At 45.8% G+C, this 24114-nt stretch overlaps 1 protein-coding gene across 1 annotated transcript in view; it reads right to left on the bottom strand.

The window, feature by feature from the left end:
- LOC135914882 (A disintegrin and metalloproteinase with thrombospondin motifs like) overlaps positions 1 to 24114 on the bottom strand; it is a 45853-nt gene that overhangs the window by 17760 nt on the left and 3979 nt on the right. The window contains exons 4-9 of the mRNA XM_070533293.1: positions 12408 to 12446; positions 12209 to 12333; positions 11455 to 11523; positions 11269 to 11399; positions 8777 to 8826; positions 2113 to 2221 (exon numbers count right to left, since the gene is read on the bottom strand). Of these exons, the coding sequence (XP_070389394.1) occupies positions 2113 to 2221; positions 8777 to 8826; positions 11269 to 11399; positions 11455 to 11523; positions 12209 to 12333; positions 12408 to 12446 (523 nt within the window). The remainder of the gene's footprint in view (positions 1 to 2112; positions 2222 to 8776; positions 8827 to 11268; positions 11400 to 11454; positions 11524 to 12208; positions 12334 to 12407; positions 12447 to 24114) is intronic.

A 24114-nucleotide genomic window follows, 5' to 3' on the forward strand; every position in this document is an offset into this window, starting at 1 on the left:
TTCTCTCGCCGTTCTCTCCGTTTCGGAGGCAATACAGCCTTGTGTGTAGGCAGTAGGCGCTTTTCTCTGGCCGTGTGCCAGGTGAGCGTAGTTCGAATTATCCGTGAGGGAACCTTCTCGCGTTCGAATTAACGAACTTTTTTATATATTGACTTCTGTGGAGCTTGGCCGGACCAAATCCTACAGTTCGAATTATCCATAAATTCGAAATATTGAAGTTCGAATTAACGAGCTTTCACTGTACTACATCCGATGTATCTTTCTTCCAGTTCGAATAGTATTCACAAACACCAGTCGGTCGCGAGGCAATGGAAATCAGACAAACAGCTTGAAAGTAATTCACTTTATATTGACTTTTTGGGGCAATAATAAATTTAGGGAGATGTATAACTAGAACTTTCGTCTGGCAGGAATTACGCTTTAAAGAAATATATCGTGGGGGAGCCAATATTTTTTCAATGTATATGTACAATTCTAACTCATTTCTTATTTAAATGCCTTCAACCGGCTGGCGCTCGATAGAGACATGTTTTTGAACTGAACGTTTTGCTAAATCATGTCGTCTTCTCCTTGCGAAAGCTTTACTGCTCTGATGCAAAATACGTTTGAATTATACTGTATAGACATGAAAAGTATCGTAGGCCAGTAAGATCCGTCGACACCTGATTGTGCATTCGTTGTAGCACGACAGCCTCTTCTTGCAATTTCAAATCAGGTGCGGTAATGTGACCAAGCGGGCGCTAAGGAAGGTGCCTTGGTGGCTGGTGGTTTCACGAGCGCTGTCTTCCCACGCATTTAGTGCTGGAGGTTGCGCAATCTCGAGCTTTAGATACACCTTGAAGCAAGAGACCGAGCAAGTGCTTGCTCCCCTCTGTCATCGCTTTCGATGACGCCAGCGTTGTGATAGCGCTTGTTTGTGGTGACCGAATCAAATTGATTCATGCTTGCCTGCGCGCAAGTGATGTTGTGTTTGCGAAGTTCGTATTCAAATTTTGACTACAATTACACGGCCGATAAAACTACAAACGTTAATTCGTAGAGCTGTGTAGTACTTTGCTATCGCAAACAATACTTCCGCCTTTGGGCCCAAACTGCGGCTTTTTTTTATTGTATGTTGTTATTTTCAACTCAACGACATTGGACAACTGAAGTCCACAGTTTCAAAACACACGGTGCTTGCACTTTCACGTATTTTCTTTTGTCTGAACGTTTCGTCAAATTAATCGGGCCTTGACAGGTTTTGGCGCAAACGACATCCCTGCACCACTACAAAAGGCCACACTACTAACAACAAACTTTAGTTCTCTTGCCAGGCTGCTATATTTTACGCAACTATTCTGAAGATTCTGTTATACATTTTCAATTAGACTTTTGCTGATAAAGTCCTCAGTTAATAAGCTATTCAAATGGTTTGTCATTAACAAAATGAAATCGAGGAACCGGTCTCTGACATACTGTATGTTGCCCCTCACATACGTACATACATAATTCTAGCCATTTGATTACTTTGAATACTTTCTTCGCGTATGCAGTGTACAGTATTGCAGAGAGCATGTCCCATTGCTTCATAGCCTTTTTAACTGGCTTTTTCTTTGCATTCGTTGTGCTTAACCATGGTTGCTGTCGAACCTTTCTATTTCTTTCCTATGATATTAATAATTATTCTGCTTGTACGCCTTGGTTGCGCCGTGCCTTCCTAATGTTGGTATTTCTACCAACTCGAAAGGTATTCAGCAATCTGTCAAGCTCATGGACTTCAAACAATATCGACAGTTCACAGGATAATGGAGACTTGTAGGGAAAAGTGGGAAGAGGCGGCATTATTTTATTCAACATAATTTATAATTTCATATTTCACGGCATGCATATAACGTTCACAGTTTCACTTCTCTCGCTGATTAAAATCAAGTGTTTGCCTGGTTTTCTTCAAAATGGCCTTAGTGAATGCTGTGCACCGCGCCAATATCAAGCAAATCGACCTATATTTCAGGGATTGTTTTGCGCATTTCTAATGACGTATTATGCTGACATTACTTCAAGGGGCCTAAATTGGAGTCATGAGGCAATACGTATAAAGCGCCGAAAGCTTTTCGAACAGGCCAGTGTACTCACAGATGTGCGATTTCGTGAGCGGCCGTTTGCACACCGGAGAAGGTAACAGGCCTGTCCAATCCTAGGCCAGCTCTGCCAGGCCTGCAGGCTTTCCCCTTGTTTGCCATTCCTGCGAGTTCAAGCAATGCAACGCGATAAAAAATTACCGAACAGGAAAATCCAAATGCAGTTAGAAAAGTAATACTGTCGCCTTGAAGACCGCCCTGAAATATTTAGATATGGCAGTTTGGGCATTACAGTGACGCAGAAACTGTGACTGCGTCCTCATTATCGCATCACGAGGACGCAGAAACAATACGAACGCTTGCTGTCGGTTCCCATGATGTGCTGGCTGAGTGGACTATTTAGTCGCGACCATTATACAGGATGATATTTTTTTCAGTTTAACGGAATTTTTAAAAATCGCCTGCTACAGATGTAACAATACTGGTCCTTCGTGCAGTCATCGTGGACAAGATCTGATTTCCCGCATCTGAATTTCCGTTGGAACAAGAACTGGTGGTCCTCTATGAAAATTTAAGTAACGAAAACAAGACTGTAGTGCCGAGTCACCTGCTGAACTTCTACCTCCACAGGTCTGGTCTGGCTACATCACCCTTGTGGCCTTTAGCAATGAGAGTGAATTTTTGCAACACTTCATTTTGACATGACACCTTTTCATTATTCAACGGAAAAGTTTTTTATAATAACCCATTCAGAAGCTTGGCTTGAAATTGACTCTTCCTGTAGTTCTTTCCTTTTGGGCTACCGTACTAAGTTAAAGCCACAGGAACGTTCTTGAAGCCTTCTGCATCTTTCTGGGTGAGGCAAAAAGGATTGCATGCTAGAATTCTTCTTATTACTTATTATGCTCACAGAATGCTTAATGTAATACTTAGATAATTGATTGTTCATATTCGCATGAGTAGACACTTCAAATCCTATCTCCAAGATAGTTAACTCTTTCAACCTAAATAACTGTAAAAAATTTATAACCTTTCCTTCATGGACCTATTCATGACCAATCTCCCAGAGTGGGTTGCGCCACTTCATTCGGAACAAAAACAATGTGTCGGACCTGATATCTGGGATTTATTTATAAGAAATTTAATATTTCTTGCCATACATATAGGAAACCTGTCTGGTGCATGTGCTGGGTAATATGTTCCAGCCACTGCGAGCAAGAGGAAACAACCAACATCTGTCGCGACGCCTTCAATGCTGACCTTCGGCACATCTTGCGGCGACAACTAAGACTGACACCAGAAGTTCCCCTTCTCTCATTTCAGTTGAAAAAGATGACTACTAATTCAACGCCGAGCCAGACTGGAGAGATTACCACTCCACCTTGTCCGTGGATTTTGAGCACGCCGAAAATACCAAGGTCGTTTCGTGGCGACGTTTTCAAACTTATCTAGGACTGGCTGGACCACTTCAATGGAGTTGCCAGTATCAACGAATCGGAGTACCGGAACGCTGCGGTATGTCTACTTCGCCCTCGAGGACTCAGCGCACACCATGATTGAAAACCATGAAGGGAGCTTGGCGACCCGGGAAGAATTTTGCAGCCAGCTACAAAATACCTACGGATGTTAGAACCGGAATGAACAAGCAGAACGTGCCCTCAATTACAGGAATCAGAGATCAAATGAGAGTGCCGCCATTTTTGCTAAGGGCATGTCACGATTGTTTCGGCGAGCTGATCCCGGAAGAACAGAAAAAAAGAAAGTACGCTTCTTGATGCGAGACGTGAAGAAGCAGCTGTTCGCAGGCCGAGTGTGCAATCCACCGGGTACCGTAGCTGTGTTCCTCGATGAAACAACTACGATGGAGCAGTACGATGGAGCATCGCAATACGAGTGCCCAAGCTACTTTGCATGTCTCTCGTCGTCCATGGCAATGCCTGATTTGATAACGCTCAGGGAGCTTGTGCGCGGTATTGTACGTGAGAAGCTGTAAAACGTGACTGCTCTTAGCGATAGATATCTTGAAGAAGTCAACAGCTGGCACAACCGCTGGTCGCACCACCAGCTGCAGCCCCTCTCCTGTTGTACGCCGAAGCCTTAATACCTCTTATGCCGACAGTCAACTTTCCCTTCCGTCCGTTCACCCCACAGACGACACAGTACATTTCGAGCCCTCTGTCTTCTGGAAGCCCAAATCTGAACGTGCGGAAATCCATTGTGTGGAGCGCTGCCGACAATCGACCACTTTGCTACCATTGTCGTAAAGCAGATGACACATATCAATAGTGGACATACCGGCAAATGGACCTTCCTGGGTTTCGCCCGCACGCACATCGTCCCTGGGAGGTTGAGCGTCTCCGAGCTATTGTGGAGTACTTGGCGAGCGACCAGTCCTCGACTATTCCTCAACGTCAGTCCCGCTATCCGTCTCCTCCACCTTCTGCGTCATCTGGCCAACGGTTGGCGTTCACTATGGTGTTGGGGGCTGGTTCACTAGGCTCCAAGCCCGCACTGGAGAAACTAGAAGCAGCGACGTCCGGTGGTGGGGCTGCGGTTGACCGGACTATAAAATCTTTTCTTCCCCCAATACGCTAGCCGACCACAGACGGTTTCCTTTTACAGACGCACGCTGCCGACAGCGAAAGTGCTTCTGCTGGCATCCCCATTCCGGTTGACAATTGCCCGGTCAATACCCCAGTGGACACTGGCTCTGATTATACCGTTATGAGTGCCGAACTAGCCGCTCAGTTGAAGAAGGTCCTCACAACATGGCATGGACGAAGCCTGCGGACCGCAGGTGGTCATCTCTTGAAGCCGATTGGGAGATGTACAGCCAGACTTCAAATACGTGCTTCCAGAAAGTCCTCCTTCGAGTTGACTTTCTTCGCGAGCACGGAGCTGCTATCAATCTTCGCGAGCTGATTATAACGTTTGCTTAGAACTACACACCCACACTGCAAGATAGTAGCACGTGCAAGAGAGCACTGCTTGTTTTTGATGACACTGCAACACTCCCGCCGCGAACTAGTACGTTCATATCTGTTGTTAGAAACGTTTTGACATATATATATATATATATATATATATATATATATATATATATATATATATATATATATATATATATATATATATATATATATATATATATATATATATATATATATATATATATATATATATATATCTGTTGAAGGTTACTGCGAGCATGACAGTAGCGGCATCACTGAAGGAAAGCTGTCGGTACTCTTAGCTCCGCAGGTCTGGGTCACCCTTGGCATTATTCAACTGAATCACTGGATAACTGAGCTTTTATTTACGAACTTCAGTGACGAGTACGAGCATCTGGTAAAGCGCACGGCCATTGCTCACTTTGAAGAGTTTTGGGATGCGCAATGTTCTACGCTTGCTGAGCTTTCTGCAGCCGTGAAGCATGACAGCGCGATTGTAAGTACAGTCTACGTAAATTCTGAGCTCTCAGCCACACAGAAGAACCTATACAAAGTATTTTATACCTGTTGAGTGTATGTTTTGCCGCCACTAGAAAAGTAAAACGGACCCCATCACGAAGCACTGTATTATAACGGGCCCGAACGAACGACCAGTGCGTCAGCATGCCTACCGAGTGTCACAAAAGGAGAAGGCGGTGATTCGTTGTCAAGTGAAGCAAATGCTCGACGACGATGTAATTCAACTCTCGGCCAGCCCGTGCGTGTCTGCCGTTGCGCTTGTGAAAAAGAAGGACGGCAATCTTCGGTTTTGTGCGGATTACCAGATACTGAACAAGGTGACGAAAAAAAATATGTCTAACCTCTTCCCCGCATAGATGACTCACTAGATCGCCTTCAACATGCCCAATACTTCTCGTCAATTTGCGAAGCGGTTATCAGATTTGCGAAGCGGATAATGGCAGATCGAAGTTGATCCACGCGATCACAAAAAGACTGCCTTCGTGACATATGACGGTCTATAAAATGTAAAGCTCTGCACTCCAGATTACGCTCAGCTCCCGCGACCTTTTAGAGGATGATGAACATCGCGCTGTCAGGTCTTAAGTGGGAATCATGTCTTATCTATTAAGACGACGTCGTTATCTATTTAGACGACGACGACTTTTCAAAAACACTGGAAGTGACTTCATTCCGTCTTTCTTGGAATTCGATTGGCAGGCCTATCATTCAAAGCCCGAGGAAGGTTATTTCAGTTACAGGGACGTGAAGTTCCTCAGCCACATTTTGTAGTCACGATGGTGTTCGTCCAGACCCCGACAAGAATATGGCTGTTGCGCATTTCAATCCCCTGCCAACAAACGTGACGTGCGCCGCTTCTTGGACCTCAGCGCATACTACAGACCCACTGTGGAGAATTGTTCACGAATCGCCGAACCACTGACTCGTTTACCGAAGGAGCATATTCCGTTTCTTTGGGGTCCGGAGGAGAGAGATGCCGTCTCCGAGCTTCAGCGGCGCGTCCAGACACCACCCTTACTTGGACACTTTGATGAAGATGCCGGCACTGGGGCCCTATACCATGTAAGTATTCGAATATGTTTTCATTCCAATATCCTGACGTCAAGTGTGCGTAACCGCCAACGCAAGAATCGGGCGGTGATCCCCAGGGTGGTCTGAACAGAGGAATCAAACGCTCTCCTCGTTTATAGGAGGTAACTTTTATTAGCTTTAAAAACGGATAACATTGCCTACACTGAGCGGCTTGTCTGGTCTAATTGGCTGACAAGAGGCAAGGAGTACGCTCAAATGGAGAGCGATTCGGTGGGGCGGGGGGGGGGGGGCGAGACAGTGCACTGAAAATCGATAACTGCATGAAAAGGGTGGTACCGGCGTCTGCGATTGGTCCGCTTTCCCTTACTTAGCTTGAGGTAGCTGGTCGAAAATCGCGGTGGCATGCAACGGAATGTTAAGCATGCCGCTAAAACGGATCCCTAAAAACACGTTTTGGCACAGCGAGGTCGTACATCCGCCGAAAAAGCTCGATAACGTTTCACGGCCGCGCAAGAAGCTTTATTGCACGCAAATAAACCCATGTTCTCCGGCAAGAGCGAGTAGTCCGTGCCTGAGCGATCGGCGGTAGCCATCTTTTATTCCTTTCGTAACATGGCAGTCTACAGCTATTCAGAAACGAATTCAGTTTTGTTTGGCATATTAACGCATCTTTAACGCCTAGACGTCAGTTTGACCAGGTTGGTTTTCGCGTTTTTGTGACGTCGCGCGACAGGCAGGTGAAGTGGCTATAGCGTCAAAACTTTTGACCGATTGCCGAGGGCTAATGGCGAAAAGGCGTTGAATCACAAATAATTATGTTTCTTTTGTTGGGTAGAATCACGCATAATGTGCGTGTAAGCCTCGTATCAGATGGGGAGCTATCGTGGTTTTCGTGACGTCGCATGACAGACAGGCGAAGTGGAGATGGCTCACAAAACGTTTTTGACTAGATGTGGAGGGGCGATTGCAAAAGTGGAATAGAAAAGTTTTGAATAGCGTTAGGTTATAGCACCCCTGAACTGCACACTGATGCTAGTAGCATCGGCCATGGTGCAGTGTTCGGAAAGATGACGTTGAACTTGCTGTTCCTTGCGCTAGACGCACTTTAAATTGTGCAGAAACTATTATACCACTGAAAAGAAATGCTTAGAAGGGCCATCCGTTAAGAGTGGTTACCAGCCATCATGCCCTTTCTTGGGTTGTCAATCTCAAAGATCCTTCAGGGCGCTTCGCCAGGGGGAGCCTTTGTCTTGAAGAATCTGACGTAACAATTGGCTATAAGTATGACCAGAGGCACATTGATGCTGACTATAGTATGTGGTCGAATATAGTAGATAGTAAACATGACTATATCCTATTACCACAACACATCTCTTCACCATACGCTGCCACTTTCTGTGTATCGCATGTGCACAATGCTGGCTTCTGAAATTCTACAGGTGACCTCGCTTCTCCGGATCCCCCGGTGCAGGTGACACCACCTGTTCGGTCAGAGAAGATAGTTTAAAACCGTTGTTTAGTTTTCAATCATGGCCCTAGAGCTGCTGCCTTCTAATCGAAAAAAAAAATTAATTCCTTACAGGAAACATCTGTATTATGGCAATGTCGGGGGCAGACGGGTCTCCTTCGGGCTGACCACCACCCTAACAAAAACCACCATCGTCACTGGCACTAACCCTCTCTAATCGCGCTATAAGTCGTTCTGCGCGATGCCAGGCATTGAGAGGACATCTGCGGTGATATATGCCAAGTATGCTCACTAGCGATCACGCTACCTGCCAGCAGTTTGCTGAGAAGGCGCTGTCACAAGGCACCACCCTGATTGATCGTGGTGCCGAAAATTCCGAGCACCAAGTTTTTTCCCGCTGGGAAGTTGCATCTTATTAAGAGCTAAGCCATTGCAGAAGCATAAAGAAATCGTTAGCCCTGTATAAATGTAACACAATGTGGCAGTGGTGGCAAAGTTGTTTGTGATGTGCTTCTGTGGAAGTTCATGAAAATCGCCCCTCACTATTTTCTGGGTCCACGTGTCACAGGTTTAAAAATTACGGAAGTTAAAAAAACAGTTCAGCCAATGATAAGACAAAACAGGCATTGTGCTCTTGTCATTCGCTAAAGGGCAACACTGTTCACGCTGCCGATTTTTACAATGTATCCAAATTTATCTTCCGAATATGTAACACGAGATAAGCTGTGTTGTAATGTTGGCATACTTACCTAAAGTAGAACCAACGTGTTTTCCGCCTCTAATTTTCACCAGACTTCGGCTGGAAGAGAAGAATAAAACTCTAGATTGTTGGACGGCACCGTATATTTTCATACACGTCAACGTACTCAAGAACAAAGGCGCCTATTGAAAAGATATACCTTAGGTAAAATATGAGTGAATCTCTGATTTTGAAAATAGGTCCGTGTCCCTACAAAATCTCAGATGTCGCCGTCATCACGATCATTGTTCAAAACACATAAGATGGAGGCCTGCGCCAGATGTCTGAAGTTTCCTCTGTCATATACATCAGCAAAGTTCATCCCAAGCACCCCAATTTAAGTCATCTGAATTCTACTGCTTATCCTCTGCCTCAATCGATACCGTTGCTTGAAGGAAGAAACTAATTACGAACATTGCATGACGCATTTTATTGAGCGTCACTTAAACGACTACTTCAGGTGAACAAACCTCTAAGGCATGCACCATCGCGGCGCAAATGCAATTTGTCTCTTTCATGTTCCTGTGCTGCCCTCTGACGCACGCCACAGGAAACGTTTTGGAAGGGTGTCGGGGATTTCGCCAGTTTATTTGCGCCGGTTGCGAAGACGATCCAAGACCGGGCCAAAGCCACCATGCAATCATCCCGAACAAGAATACAAAGGTTGATGAGCTGATGAGACAAGAACGGAGGATAAGCATCGATGAACTGGCAGAGCGTGTGAACATCAGTCACAGTTCGGTTTACGCCATAAGTCATGAACATCTCGGTTATCGGCTCTTGTGTGCGCAGTGGATGGCCAAGATTTTGAACCACCGCTACAAGACGGAGAAGTTCGGCGCTGCCGTAACTCATCTGATCTGGTATCACAAAATAACGGTGATGACTTCTGAAATGGTGACCGGGAATGAATCATGGTGCCACTACTACGAACCTGAAACACGATGGCAAAGCGTACATTGGAAATATTTGAATTGACCACCCCCAAAGAAAGCAATGGCCGCCATTTCCTCCGGACATTTGTTATTGACTTTTTTTTTCGATCGTGAGGAGCCATTACTGATAGAATTTACTAAACCTGGAGAGACTATAAATAATTTCCGATCATGTGAAACGCCGGATCGGCTGCTTGTCGCAATCAAGAACAAACGACGTGGAAAATTGACGAATGGAGTCATCTTGCTCCACGACAATGTCCGTGCCTACGTCACCGATTCGATTAATACAGAACTGGCAAAATTCAAGTGGGAAACGCTGCAACATCCGTCATGCAACCCAGGCCTGTTGCCTTGCGACTTCATCCTTTTGGGGCAATTGAAAAATACGGCTCAACGGCTCAAAGGAACCAGATTCGTGCCGGACGATGACGTGAAAGAGTCAGTCACAGACTTGTTGAAGCAGCAACCCACGGAGTTTTGTGAGACGGGAATTCCGCCACTCATTAGTCACAGCGACAAGGGATAAATGTCTAAATTCTCATGGAGACTACTCCTAAATAAAGCACCTCGTTTGTCATATATTCGAATTGGCTCACTTTAATTTGATTCGCCCTCGTATATGTCGCAGAACTCCTGCTTTTTATATGTGCCCTCTGTTGCGACTATATTTACGGTGCAATTACAATACAAGACCGGTGACAGCTGCTCCTGAGCAACACATTGGAACAAACGACGGCGTCATTGAGATTTTTACCTGACCGTGCCTATGTACAAAAATGTAAACAAGTTTCTGGACTGACAAAGTTTCATCAAAACATTTGTCCTCAACTTGTTCATTTCATGGCCTTTACATTCTTCATATCAGCGGCATGCACTACTTTGCTGAAGCATAACTGCGGGTTGGCCTAGTTGGCACAGATTTATTTTTTAAAAACTTTTTGTGCTCAAACAAACAGGGACGAAGCGCATGTCCTTGTGTTGTTCCTCTTGTTCGTTCCTCTTTGTTTGCGCAGAAAAAGTTTCTACTTTGCTGGTTTCGAACTGACATAGTTTTAAAGTTCGTGTCATATTTTTCTTTACTTAATGAATAGACAAAAACCACCTGGAAGCATTTACAACAGTTTTCTCGGACAGAATTTTTGGGATATACGAGTGTATTATTTTAAGAACAAATACGTGTTTTACTTGTCGTGACCGTGCGTAGCGCTCAACATTTCTTTTGCAGCATCTTTGGCAATTTTCGTGAAGTAATTGTACGTTTATTTGATTCGTCGGCAAATTCTATGAGGAGGCCGAAGTGCGACGTGAGCCGCCCTCCCCCCTCCCCCTTCCTCGCCGAACGCGAAATGTCTGGGTACGCCACTGCGGAGTATATATATATATATATATATATATATATATATATATATATATATATATATATATATATATATATATATATATATATATATATATTTGCTCAGTAAGACGGCCGAAATAATTAAAATTAGGGCGTGCTTTCATTTTGCACACATCACCAAAGATAACACTGCTTTACGTAGTAGATGTGGTTAATAGTTATCACCTTGTTACCATATAGGTGACATCCGACCTATTTGATGTTGGGCTCTTGTGTGCATACTGGCCCAATGCATTCAAGGTTTGATCTACCATGATATTTCCATCCTCATGTTGCTGTAAATAGGGTTGTACGGTCTGCAAAGAGAATAACGTTAATGCCAAAATAAAAACTCCAGCGTGATTTTCTTACCTGCAGTCCTTCGATTACTGTTAACCCTATCCGAGCGGGAGGTTCGAGCTGCTGCAGTCGAAGGCTCACCTACGAATGGCGAAGAACACTACACCGTGCATTCGTTCATTGTGGTGAGACATTGCGTCATGGGTATACTACTTTCTCTTTGCGGGAATGATAGTTTGAGGTGTTGACATACTCGAAAGCGCTGACAATTCACCTATGCCGATGGTGCCGAAGAGGCACTTCTACGATTTCATTTCATGTTAAAATGAGCAACGTAGGTCTAAACAAGTGGTTGGAATATTTATTCTTTAGTTTTGATTCTCTCTATTAGACTGCGCTAAATACAACTTGCAATGTGTTGAAATAGTGGAAGATTTCTTCACTACGAAGCAAAACACGCATGGTAGTATTCAGATAATTCTTTCGTGATCAACATGACCAAAATGACGTCACATATCGCAGCTTCTCTGATGCCCTGCAACCTCCCCTTCATGGTGGCATAAATACCGCACTAGGTGCAGAAAATGAGATGACGAGAACATGTTGTCTTCCCATTTCTATTAGCATCCGTTAACAGGGCCTCCTTTCCTTCTTTAGTTGCGTAACAAGACGCAGATGAAGTTTTTAAACAGTGGTATAGAAATCTAGCATGAGGTAATTTTTGTTTCTTAGTGACCACCGATCAAAACTGAGAGCAGGCAAAGTGTAATCAGAAAAAGCAGACGACAAATGACGCAGATGCCGAAGCTTTCTGCATGCGTCTTACCGAGTGCATGAATAACATTGCATAGGCCACACGGTCTTCCGTTTCATTCCCAAAGTAGGCGCTGTGATTGATATCCATGATGAAGTGCGTCTCTACAGTATAGTTCTGTGGAAGTTCCCGACTTTCTGTAAACAAGCGATCAGAAGAGCCTGCTATGTTACACTCTGCATGACAATCTCATATTCATGCAGAGACGTACCAATTTTTGGATACTGGGGTTCGTTTCCTAGCTCGCTTTCTGAAACAAAAAATACAGAAAGAAATGAAACATTAGCAGGAACTTTTATAGGACAAGATGTAGTTGTTGTTGCCTTTGACAGGTGTGGCTCCTACCCACGATGGGGGATTGGCCAAGAAATGGGTGCATTATTCCAAATTAATATAGAGCATAAATTTCCTAAGATTTATGGGAATAGCATTGAATAGGGTGGAATTACCTGTTAAAATAAAATCAGGAAGGTCATATTGAATGAGTAATAATTAATTTAAAGCTAAAAAAAGAATTTAGCAGGGCATTCATTTAGATTCAGTAAGAAATGTTTGGACAGCGATGCATGCATCCCTGTGACTGAATCCCAAAGTGGACGCCCCGAACGAAAAAATTGCAGGTTCTGTCAAGCACAGGCCAATTCTTCGAAAAGGTATCTCCAACAATCTTTTTCTTAACGCAGTAAAGCGGCGACAAGATAGACGAAAGTGCTGTATCGTCTCATCCCAAAAAGAACAGAGGGGGGAGGGAACCAAACCCGACCTGTGTAAATAGACATTTAGGGAGGGAATGCGGCAGCGTAATTTTGGGAGACAGACCTCAAACATCTTTGTGTAGCAAGATTCGCTATGCCAGGGAAGTGCCAGGTGCTTATACTCTGGAGAAGCAGTCAAATGTGGGTTTCATAAGGCTAATCTAATTGATCGCATCCGAAATCTTGTCGCCGTGATCTGTGCTGTCACCGATAGAATTGTAAGAACCGGGCCGGATAGTGATGCATATGCCAGCGAATCGGCAGTTTCATTAAAAAACAAACCTTTATGACCAGGTACCCAAATCAAATGAACACATTGCACATGGGCAGGAACTAGTAAGTGGAAGAATTTTAACATGGGTGGATCATTAGTAGCGGTAAGGCAAGAGCATACAGAAAGGGAGTTAGTAAGAATAGCAGCCGTTGTAATCATTTGGTCTAATTTACGGAAAGCTAGGATTACTGCTAACAACTCGGCCAGAAAAATAGGCACGACATCAGGCAATCTTAAAGAAAAATACCACTCGAGTGCAGAACACAATATTCCAATGCCAGCTTTTTCCTCGCACTGTGAGGCACCTGTTGCAATGATAATGTTTGTATCTGGTGTGCTTAGGTGGTCTTGCCACATGGCGTTTAAGATGCCGTAAGGGAGTACTTTCGCGTGGTTTGGAAAAATGTAATTGAACCTGATTTCTGGGTAATTTGGATGCGTATGATTAGAAAGCACGTCGCGAATTTGCACATTTACTGGTTCAAGTAATGTTTGCACAAATATAATCTGTGGTGTAGGAAACCTGGGCCAATGAACAGGAAAAAATAATCCTGGATCGGAGATGAAAATAATTTGAGGACGGTTAAACAATGATTCATATAGTCTTAAGAAGGTCGGAAAGGTCAGAATATGAAGTCGGCATAAGATGGGTGTGATTCTTGCTTCCAGGTATAATACGGCATTGGCAACGCATTTTGGAAGGCCTAAGCACAGACGCAGTGCCTCTCGTTCTAACAAAACTAGCGACCGAAGCTTGTATTATGGAACACCTGCGAATAAAACACACCCAAATTCTAACACCGGACGAACGTACATCTTATATACAATTAAGAGGGATTTACTTCGCATGCCTGTTCTTCGATTGCTTAACTTGCGCAAAATGCGCATTGTACGAACTTCTTTTGTCGTAATATATTCAATATGCGGCCTCCTGTTAAGATTTCCCTTGTAAATAACTCCAAGGGACTTTAGTGACTCTACTTGGGGGATATTGACACGTGTACTTATCTTTATAGGGCGACCACGTTTAGCCGCCTAATAAATGTTATCGCACAGCGCGTGACGCACCTGCATGTATCCGAACTTTCGGGAAAGTTATCGATGCTTCTATCCGCTGTCTGTTGTCGCCGAAACTTGTGTTATGTGATTTCATCGCTTGACGCGAATGGTGTAGAACATTGTAGAAGGCATGCGGGTCCCAACGATTAGTCTGGAACATCCGATTACCGCCCGCTCTGCTACCACTGCGGGGAAGCGGGTCACGTCTACCGACGATGTCCATACCGGGAAATGGGACTGCGAGGTTTCGCCGTCAACGCTCCGCGACCGCAGCAAGGTGAACGCCCTCGCGATATCGCTGACTACCTCGCGGCTACTCAGTGGAGCTCTCGACGACCGTCGCGTTCACCATCACCAGGCCGCTACCTGTCGCCGCAGCGCCGACCATACACTGGCCCAGCTCGGGGCCGGTCAGCGAGCCCATATCCGGAAAACTAAAAGCAGCAACCGATGGAGGTGCGGTTGCTGTCCGTCGAACTGTCGAAGATCCTCCGCCGCCGACGAAGACGCCGAAGAAACCATCTCGACGACCTAATGACGACACGCCGCCGTCCCGACGAAGTCAGCAAGCCAAGACTACACCGACGAAAGACGACTTGACGACGCGACGTTCGAGCTTCAGTTCAACACGACGCAGCCGTGATCCGACGCCAAGACCTAACTGCAACGCCAGAAAAAGAACCACCGACCTCGATGTGCTTCTCGACGGCCACGCGGTTACCGCCTTAGTGGACACAGGGGCTGATTACTCCGTCATGAGTGGACACATCGCCGCCCAGTTGAAGAAGGTTAAGACTGCATGGGAAGGCCCTCAAATTCGCACCGCTGGAGGACACCTGATTACGCCGACTGGAATCTGCACGGCAAGGATAACCATTCATGACCGGACTTACCCTGCCACCTTCGTTATCCTCCAACAGTGTTCTCGAGACGTCATTCTCGGTATGGATTTCCTGAACCAACACGGCGCAGTCATCGACCTGAAGTCGAAGTCAATAACGCTGTCGGAAGATAAAGCGATACCGCCGGAGAGCCCTCGTAGTCACCACGCCTTGAGTGTGCTCGAAGACCAAGTGAGCATCCCGCCCCGCTCCAGCATTGTTATTTCGGTCGGCACCGAAATACCCGCTGACGTAGAAGGTGTCATCGAAGGCGACCAACGTCTCGTGCTAGACCGTGAAATTTGCGTCGCAAGAGGGATCGCTCGACTGCATGGAGGGAAAACTGAAGTGTTGCTGACAAACTTCAGCCCGGAGTTCAAGCACATCAACAAGGGCACGACGATCGCGTACATCGAGGAAATTGTGGAAACCAGTAATGCGTTTGTCCTCTCGGATTCCGCCGCATCTACCCCGACGACCATGGTTGCCGAACCAGATTACGACATTAATCCAAGTCTCCCCGTGATTAAGCAACAGCAGCTCAGAAGTCTGCTCCGGCGATACAAAGGCTGCTTTTCGACGTCATCCAGGATTCGACAAACACCAGTCGCCAAGCATCGCATAATCACCGAGGAGTACACTCGACCACTTCGCCAGAGCCCTTACCGAGTTTCGCCGCGAGAACGTGAAGCTATAAGAGAACAAGTCGACGAAATGCTGCGCGACGACATTATCCAGCCGTCGAAAAGCCCGTGGGCATCTCCTGTTGTGCTGGTGAAGAAAAAGGATGGAACCCTTCGTTTCTGCGTCGATTACCGTCGTCTGAACAAGATCACGAAGAAGGACGTATACCCTCTCCCACGGATAGACGACGCATTGGATCGGCTCTGCAACGCTAAATACTTCTCCTCGATGGACCTCAAGTCTGGCTATTGGCAAATACAAGTCGACGAAAGAGATCGTGAAAAGACCGCCTTCATCACCCCAGACGGCCTCTACGAGTTCAAGGTTATGCCATTTGGACTGTGCTCGGCGCCTGCAACGTTCCAGCGCGTGATGGACACGGTTTTAGCAGGATTGAAGTGGCAGACCTGTCTCATTTACTTGGATGACGTCGTTGTATTCGCTGAAAGTTTTGACGATCACCTTAGGCGGCTTGCCACAGTACTAGAGGCCATCAAGTCATCAGGGCTCACTCTGAAGCCAGAAAAGTGCCGCTTCGCTTACGATGAGCTTCTATTCCTAGGCCACGTCATCAGCAAATCCGGAGTACGCCCCGACCCGCAGAAAACAGCTGCCATCGCAAAGTTCCCGCAGCCCACCGACAAGAAGGCAGTGCGTAGATTTCTTGGCATGTGTGCCTACTACAGGCGCTTTGTCAAGGACTTTTCACGCATCGCCGAGCCGTTGACACGTCTAACTAAATGTGATGTTGAGTTCAAGTGGGAAACGCCGCAGGCCGACGCATTTGAAGAACTCAAACGACGCATGCAGTCGCCGCCTGTACTTGCGCACTTCGACGAGTACGCCGATACAGAAATCCATACTGACGCCAGTAGCCTAGGCATCGGTGCCGTTCTAGTCCAGAGGAAAAATGGAGTCGAACAGGTGATATCTTACGCTAGCCGGTCGCTGTCAAAAGCGGAAGGCAACTATTCTACGACCGAAAAGGAATGCCTCGCCATCGTTTGGGCTACAGCTAAATTTCGCCCTTATCTTTATGGCAGGCCATTCAAAGTCGTCAGTGACCATCACGCGTTATGTTGGCTAGCGAGTATAAAGGACCCTTCAGGACGACTGGCGCGGTGGAGCCTCAGACTACAAGAATACGACATCACTGTAACCTACAAGTCCGGACGAAAACACTCCGATGCCGATTGCCTATCACGCGCCCCCATTGACCCGCCGCCGCAAGATGACGAAGATGACGACGCCTTCCTTGGCATGATAAGCGCGGAAGACTTCGCTGATCAGCAACGGGCAGACCCGGAGTTAAAGGGCCTGGTGGAATATTTGGAAGGGCACACCGACGTTGTCCCCAGGGCATTTAAGCGCGGACTGTCTTCCTTCACGCTTCAAAACAATCTCCTCGTGAAGAAGAACTTTTCACCAGTCCGCACCAACTACCTTCTTGTTGTCCCGTCAGGACTTCGTCCAGAAGTATTGCACGTCCTACATGACGATCCGACCACTGGACACCTCGGTTTTTCCCGGACACTCTCGAGGATACAACAAAAGTATTATTGGCCACGCCTGACCGCCGACGTCGCCCATTATGTCAGAACATGCCGAGACTGTCAGCGACGTAAGACACCGCCGACAAGGCCAGCCGGATTACTACAGCCAATCGAGCCTCCTTGCCGACCATTCCAGCAGATCGGGATGGACTTGCTGGGACCCTTTCCGACGTCAACAACCGGAAATAAGTGGATCGTCGTGGCGACAGACTACCTCACCCGCTTCGCTGAAACTAAAGCACTGCCGAAAGGTAGCGCAGCCGAAGTGGCGAAATTTTTTGTCGAAAACATCCTGCTTCGACATGGCGCCCCAGAAGTCCTCATCACCGACAGAGGAACGGCCTTTACAGCGGAGCTCACCCAAGCCATTCTGAAATACAGTCAGACAAGGCACAGGAGGACCACGGCCTACCACCCGCAGACGAATGGTCTTACGGAGCGGCTGAATAAGACCCTCGCCGACATGCTAGCGATGTACGTCGACGTCGAACACAAGACCTGGGATGCCGTCCTGCCGTACGTAACATTCGCTTACAACACGGCGGTGCAAGAAACAACACAGATCACGCCGTTCAAGCTCGTCTACGGCAGGAACCCGACGACGACGCTCGACGCCATGCTGCCGCACATCACTGACGAGGAGAACCTTGACGTCGCTACCTACCTCCAGCGCGCCGAAGAAGCCCGACAACTCGCCCGCCTGCGGATCAAGAACCAGCAGAGGACCGACAGCCGACACTACAACCTTCGACGACGCTTCGTCGAGTACCAGCCCGGCGACCGTGTTTGGGTATGGACCCCGATACGCCGACGAGGACTGAGTGAGAAACTACTGCGACGCTATTTTGGACCCTACAAGGTCATCCGACGTATTGGCGCACTGGACTATGAGGTCGTGCCAGACGGCATTTCGCATTCACAGCGGCGCCGCGCACGACCTGAAGTGGTCCACGTGGTGCGTCTTAAACCGTTTTACGGACGCTAACGAACTTCCCTTATTTTGTTGTTTTCTTTGCTACGAGTGCTTATTTATTACTTTCGTTTGTTTGCAGCATCGGGTCGATGCTTTTTAGGAGGGGGGTAATGACACGTGTACTTATCTTTATAGGGCGACCACGTTTAGCCGCCTAACAAATGTTATCGCACAGCGCGTGACGCACCTGCATGTATCCGAACTTTCGGGAAAGTTATCGATGCTTCTATCCGCTGTCTGTTGTCGCCGAAACTTGTGTTATGTGATTTCATCGCTTGACGCGAATGGTGTAGAACATTGTAGAAGGCATGCGGGTCCCAACGATTAGTCTGGAACATTCGATTACTGCTGTATAAAAGCCGACGCGCTTGACCCGCTGATCAGATTTTCGACGATCGCCGAGCGTGTTCGCCGCTATCGTTGTGCTATAAGTGTAGCCTGTTTTGAGGGCACAGGTTCGCCCAATAAAAGTTAGTTTTGTCGTTCACAGTATTGCTACTGTGTTATTCACCGTCACTACCACGTGACAATATCTTCGAGATGATAGTTAAGCGATATGTAAACTCGGTCTTTAACAGGAAAAACAAGTATAGCACACTCGTTAGCATTCAGGTTTAAGTGTAAGCTATCCAGCCAGTGTTCCAGTTCTCTTAGATACGACGGCAACATTTCTTAAAGTAAGTATATGTCACTAGCCGTACCAAAAAAAGGCAATGTCATCAGTATAACGTAGGTACTGACACCTGGATGAACGGGGATTCCCTGCTCAGTAAAATATTAAACAATACTGGTGAGAGTACCGATACCTGAGGCACACCTCTTGTTTGCTTATGTTTAGTAGAAAGATAGCCGCTTCGAAAACAATAGAATTCCCCGTCTTTTAAACATTCCTGCACCCATGCTGCAATATAGCCTGGAAAACAATGGCTCTGTAACCTATTTGTTAAAATTGTATGCTGAATGCTTTCATAGGCTTTACATATGTCTAAGCTAACTAAAGCCGCGTATTGTTTTTTCTGTCTGGCGATGTTAATTCGACTTTCAAGGTCTACATGCGCGTGCCATATTGAATAGCCAGATCAAAACCGAATTTAGGAAGGACTCAACAATTGATTTTCGACAATAAGATCTATTGTATGTCCGATAAGCACTCTTTCAATAAGTTTCACTATGTTGATGTCAACGCAATCGGTCTGATGTTGTCGATAGTACACTCTGCCCCTTGTTATTTAAGTAACGGAATAATTTTGGCGATCTTCCATTCTTGTGCAATCCATGCATTACTAACAGAGTAGTTTACCAAGTTCAGAAGCTCACGTGGGGCTTCATGAAAGAAAATCTTTAGCATTGCATTTGTAATTCTGTCCGGACCAGCCCTGTAGTTGGCCACCGTAACATAACTTGTGCTACTTCAGAATAGGGTATCTCTTTGTAGACCGAGAATGCAGGAGTAAAAACAGAAGTTTGAAGGTGCGTTGCGAACCGGCTCTGCAATTCTTTAGCCAATAACTCTAAGGACTCCTGCATTTCCTGTGAGATACAGACGATTGAGTCTACATTACCGCTCATTGGGAGTCTGTTTCTAAAACGAAAGTAATTAAATATAGCACGTTTGTTTTTGGATTTAGATAGGTAGTGATCTTTTGCGTGTTTAATAGTATGTTTGAAGGTTGCCGAAATAAATTGATAATCTTTGCAATTTTGTCGGTTTTGATTATGCGAAGTTTTTTCCAAGCAGCTTTCCTTCTTCGATAAATTAGTGTGCACTCACTGTTCCACCAAGGACTAGATGGGGAACGCTTAGCTGTCTGAATTACAAATTCAGACATTTGTTGGGACATCTGTAACGCTGAACAACTATTCAAGCTAATTTCTTCGTCATTACTTATTACGTCATTACATAGTTAATGATGCAATGGTGGAGCGCAAGCAGTGTTAAATATTTTTTGCAATTCACAAATATTCTGCCTTGTCGTTCAACTGATGTTAGAGGGCATGCAATTTCAAAGTATACCCGGGGATGATCACTGTTTGTACCGAAATCAATCGTAGTCCAAGATGTCACGGCGACACCTGTGCTACAAAACGTCAAATCTAACGCTGAGCGAGATTGCCCACGGCGAAATGTAGGCCATCTGATAATAAGGGATGAAATAATTTTATCTATGGTCCAGTCCCATAGACGTGTCCCACATGCATCTGTTTTGTAAACCCATGACACGTGATGCGAGTTGAAGTCACCAGTAAGGACGACTTCATTTTTGCAGCTGGCAAGCGCACTATCCAATTGGGATGTACTGTGCACGCCTGTAGGGAAATAAGCATCCATAATTGAAAATGAACGGTAGCCTGGGATGCTAAGGTGCACTGCCCAAATTTCACATTCTGGAGAGATTAACCTGAGAGCTATTTTCACCTTATGACATAATTTAGATGATAACAAAATCATTAAACCACCTCCTAGCGAAAGGCGATCTAATCGAAAAGCTCGAAAACCTTTAAAATGAAAAGTTTTTTCAGGAGTAGGCCAGGTTTCTTGTAAGATTATGACGTCAGGATTGAGACCAGTTGTTAAGCAATTTAAGTCTGTTGAAGCAGAAAACAAAGAACGACAGTTCCACTGTAGCACTTTAAAAAAGCTGTGGTGATGATCTAATTGATATAATTACTTCAGCGACTACCATTGCAATGAACTTTCTTGGATGCCAGAATGAGAAATAGGATTACCCCTTTGTTTTTGTTATATGGACAAGAAGCAGTTACTGGAGACCCAGTTCGCTTTTGCGGTCTGGTATCATGACCCATTTCCATGTCGACCTGCGAGTCTGGCAAGGATCGGATCTACAAGTGTGTGGTACTCGGCGCTAGGACTGAACTGGCTACGTGTTCTGCAGCACAAACAATCAATTTGGTGATTGGTGTGGCAGCTGTTTGCAACAGCTGTGTTATCTGCGCAGTAAACACTTGGGAGATACATTCGGTAACACTTGTAACAATATGTTGCATAGCCTTTGTCATTGCTTTTTCTGCTGCTGATTCAATGATTTTAGACAAGTTGTCTTCATGCAAAGTAGATTGGCTCGCAGTGACGCCAGCGTATCCAAAGGCTCTTTCCTTGACAACTACAATAGCTTCTCGCCGCGAACATCGTCACCTGTCAATTATTGCGAGTAACTGTATTTCGTTGGCTCTAGCCAAGCAGTTTCTATAGTCAGCCTCATGGTTTCCTCCACATAGGCAGCACGTTTCGGCTTCAGCTGTGCATTCATTGGGGGAATGATCTTCACCACAGTCGCGACAACGTCTATTTCATTTGCAGCCTCTTGCACTATGGCGGCCAAAACACCAACAGTTCCGACACTGAAGTGGACGTGAAGTGAGAGGTTCCACTCTAAAAATAAGTGGCCACACATTTAGTTCAGATGGGCAGGACATGCCAGCAAACGTAGCAATAACCGATTCTGTGGCAACTTTTTACTCGTTTACGAGTCGCTTACATCAGTATACTGCTATGACGCCAGCATCAGACAGTTTCTCCAGAGTCTCAGTTGGGCTCAATCGAGAGTCTACGTCTCGGACAATGCTTTAGTGTATGCTAGATGAGGATGAATAAACGCACTCACCGGGACAGATGCGAAAGTCTTACACTTTAGGAGGTCTGCAACACAGGTCGAATCTGATAACCTACAAACTATCCCACCTCTTCCAAATTGTCGAACATCGCTTATCATCTGGAAATGATGCGTCATGGCTTGGAGCTCGGCCTGAACAGCTTGTGGGTTGTTCAGCCGGATGAATCCACCGTTCGAGGGCACCAGCGCGACAGGGATGCTGCTAACACCGCTGCGGAAGAAAGATTGCAAAGGCAAATCATCAGGAGAAAGGGAGGCTGACCAAGGGCTGGGCGGTCACACAGGACAGTTTTTAGACATCAGCGCTGCTTCGATCCCGAAATAAGTCCTACAATAATTGGATAAGTAAGATAACTAGCTCAAATCCACCCAAAACTCAGCCAACCCACCAAGGAACTTCCAGCTTGGGCACATCGGGGCCGAGAACCGAACGCAAGATCGAGCGCTGCTTGCAATGCCAGCAATGGCACCGCAGTAGCCGTCAAACCACTGTTCGCCGAAGGCCGTGGAGACAACAAACACGAGCACTCATGCGTGCCCTCTTCCTTGTCCCGTACCTAAGCGCTGTTTCCTCGTGAAATCGGGTACCAATCAACAGGCACGAATGGGTACACAGTTAATCATAGGTATTCGCACTTCGTGTAAATGGCGCTATGATTTTGTTGCACTGTTTTGTGCATGCAAACATGGTACCGGGAAATCAGTAATATACATCAAATTATCCACAACTACTGCATTGTTAAACATTCTACAACACAACTTTGGAAGTCTGTATTTCACGACAAACCACGATAGACCTTTTGCTCCAAGAAAGGAGCTCGGGGCGTGGACTGAGACACCAGCACCAGGAAACCCTCTGAAAGCGTTGAGATATTCTTCAAGGAATAGTCCTTCTTGTGTAATTGCTGACCTTCTTTTTTCTTTGTTATCGCTTGTGGCGGAAAGTACTGCTCTCTGTTTTTCCCACACTAGAATGAGAGTGATCGTGAAAATATTCAATGATCGTTGTTGAGGTACAGAAACCAAGTTCACATACGTCATATCGGTCATACCGATTCGAAAAAATTTGCACATTTCCAAATGACACTCAGATCTTCTGACTAAAAAGTATGAACTAGTAAATATTTCAGCCGGTGCAGATCCCTTAAAGGAACAACAGAGGAAATAATTAGGTCGAGGTATATTGAAATAGTACGCTTAGGCAATAATGGCCTCGTCATTCCTAGCTAGACTAATAAGCTTGAAGAGCGAACGAAGACGGCACGACAAGAAACACAGACAAGTGCTTTGTTCTCTCGAGGTCTTTGAATTCTTTAAAAGTAGCAGAAAGTGCCAAGTGAAATTGTTTTGGAGATTTATATGACTCGCGCTCCCCACAACGAGTTGCTTCAACGTGTAAAGGAACTCATTGATCGCGTGGATGAAGCTAAATGCAGGAAAATGTTTGCCGTAATGCAGGGGCTTTCATCGACCTTTTGTACTTATACTTGGCGTCACGTTTGTTGAATGGAACGAAGGTGTTTATCTGCAGAAACAAGGGGTGTCCATCGGCTCCTGTATTGCCTATTAGGCGACTTTTATTTGGGCAACGCAGATAGTGTTTGAATGAGCATTTAACAAGTACCTGTACCAAAATAATTCTTATATATAGGTCGATGATTTTTCTCGTCGTCTTTGTGTGCGATATAGTTGACTTTGTCACTGTTGCCATGAAAACGCGTGCCACGTGCAACACGTGTGATTTTGCGCTTACTCGGGCCCATAAAATGCGAGAAGACAATTTCACTGGACTTTTAGATATTAGATTTCAGCTCGAAGTGGACCTCTTTTGTTGGCAGTGTGACCTTCGAGCACAGAAACCATGGCTACCTTACACATCACATCAGAGTAAAGTGGTTAAGAGGGCAATAATTCACAAGTTCTTAAACGTCCTGGACAGATCGTGCCACCATACCATAGAGGTCAGCTTCAAAGCTCACGTAGACTGCCAAACGGCTTCGAGCTACCAGGAGGCGTTGGTAGTCTCTGTTGCAGAGAAAATCCGCAGAAAAAACAGGGCTAGAGAAAGCGCAGCAAGCAACAGTGGCAGTGGAGACGATAGTGGAGA

The sequence above is a fragment of the Dermacentor albipictus genome, chromosome 2 (assembly GCF_038994185.2).
Source record: "Dermacentor albipictus isolate Rhodes 1998 colony chromosome 2, USDA_Dalb.pri_finalv2, whole genome shotgun sequence".
In the NCBI taxonomy this organism is placed as follows: Eukaryota; Metazoa; Arthropoda; class Arachnida; order Ixodida; family Ixodidae; genus Dermacentor; species Dermacentor albipictus.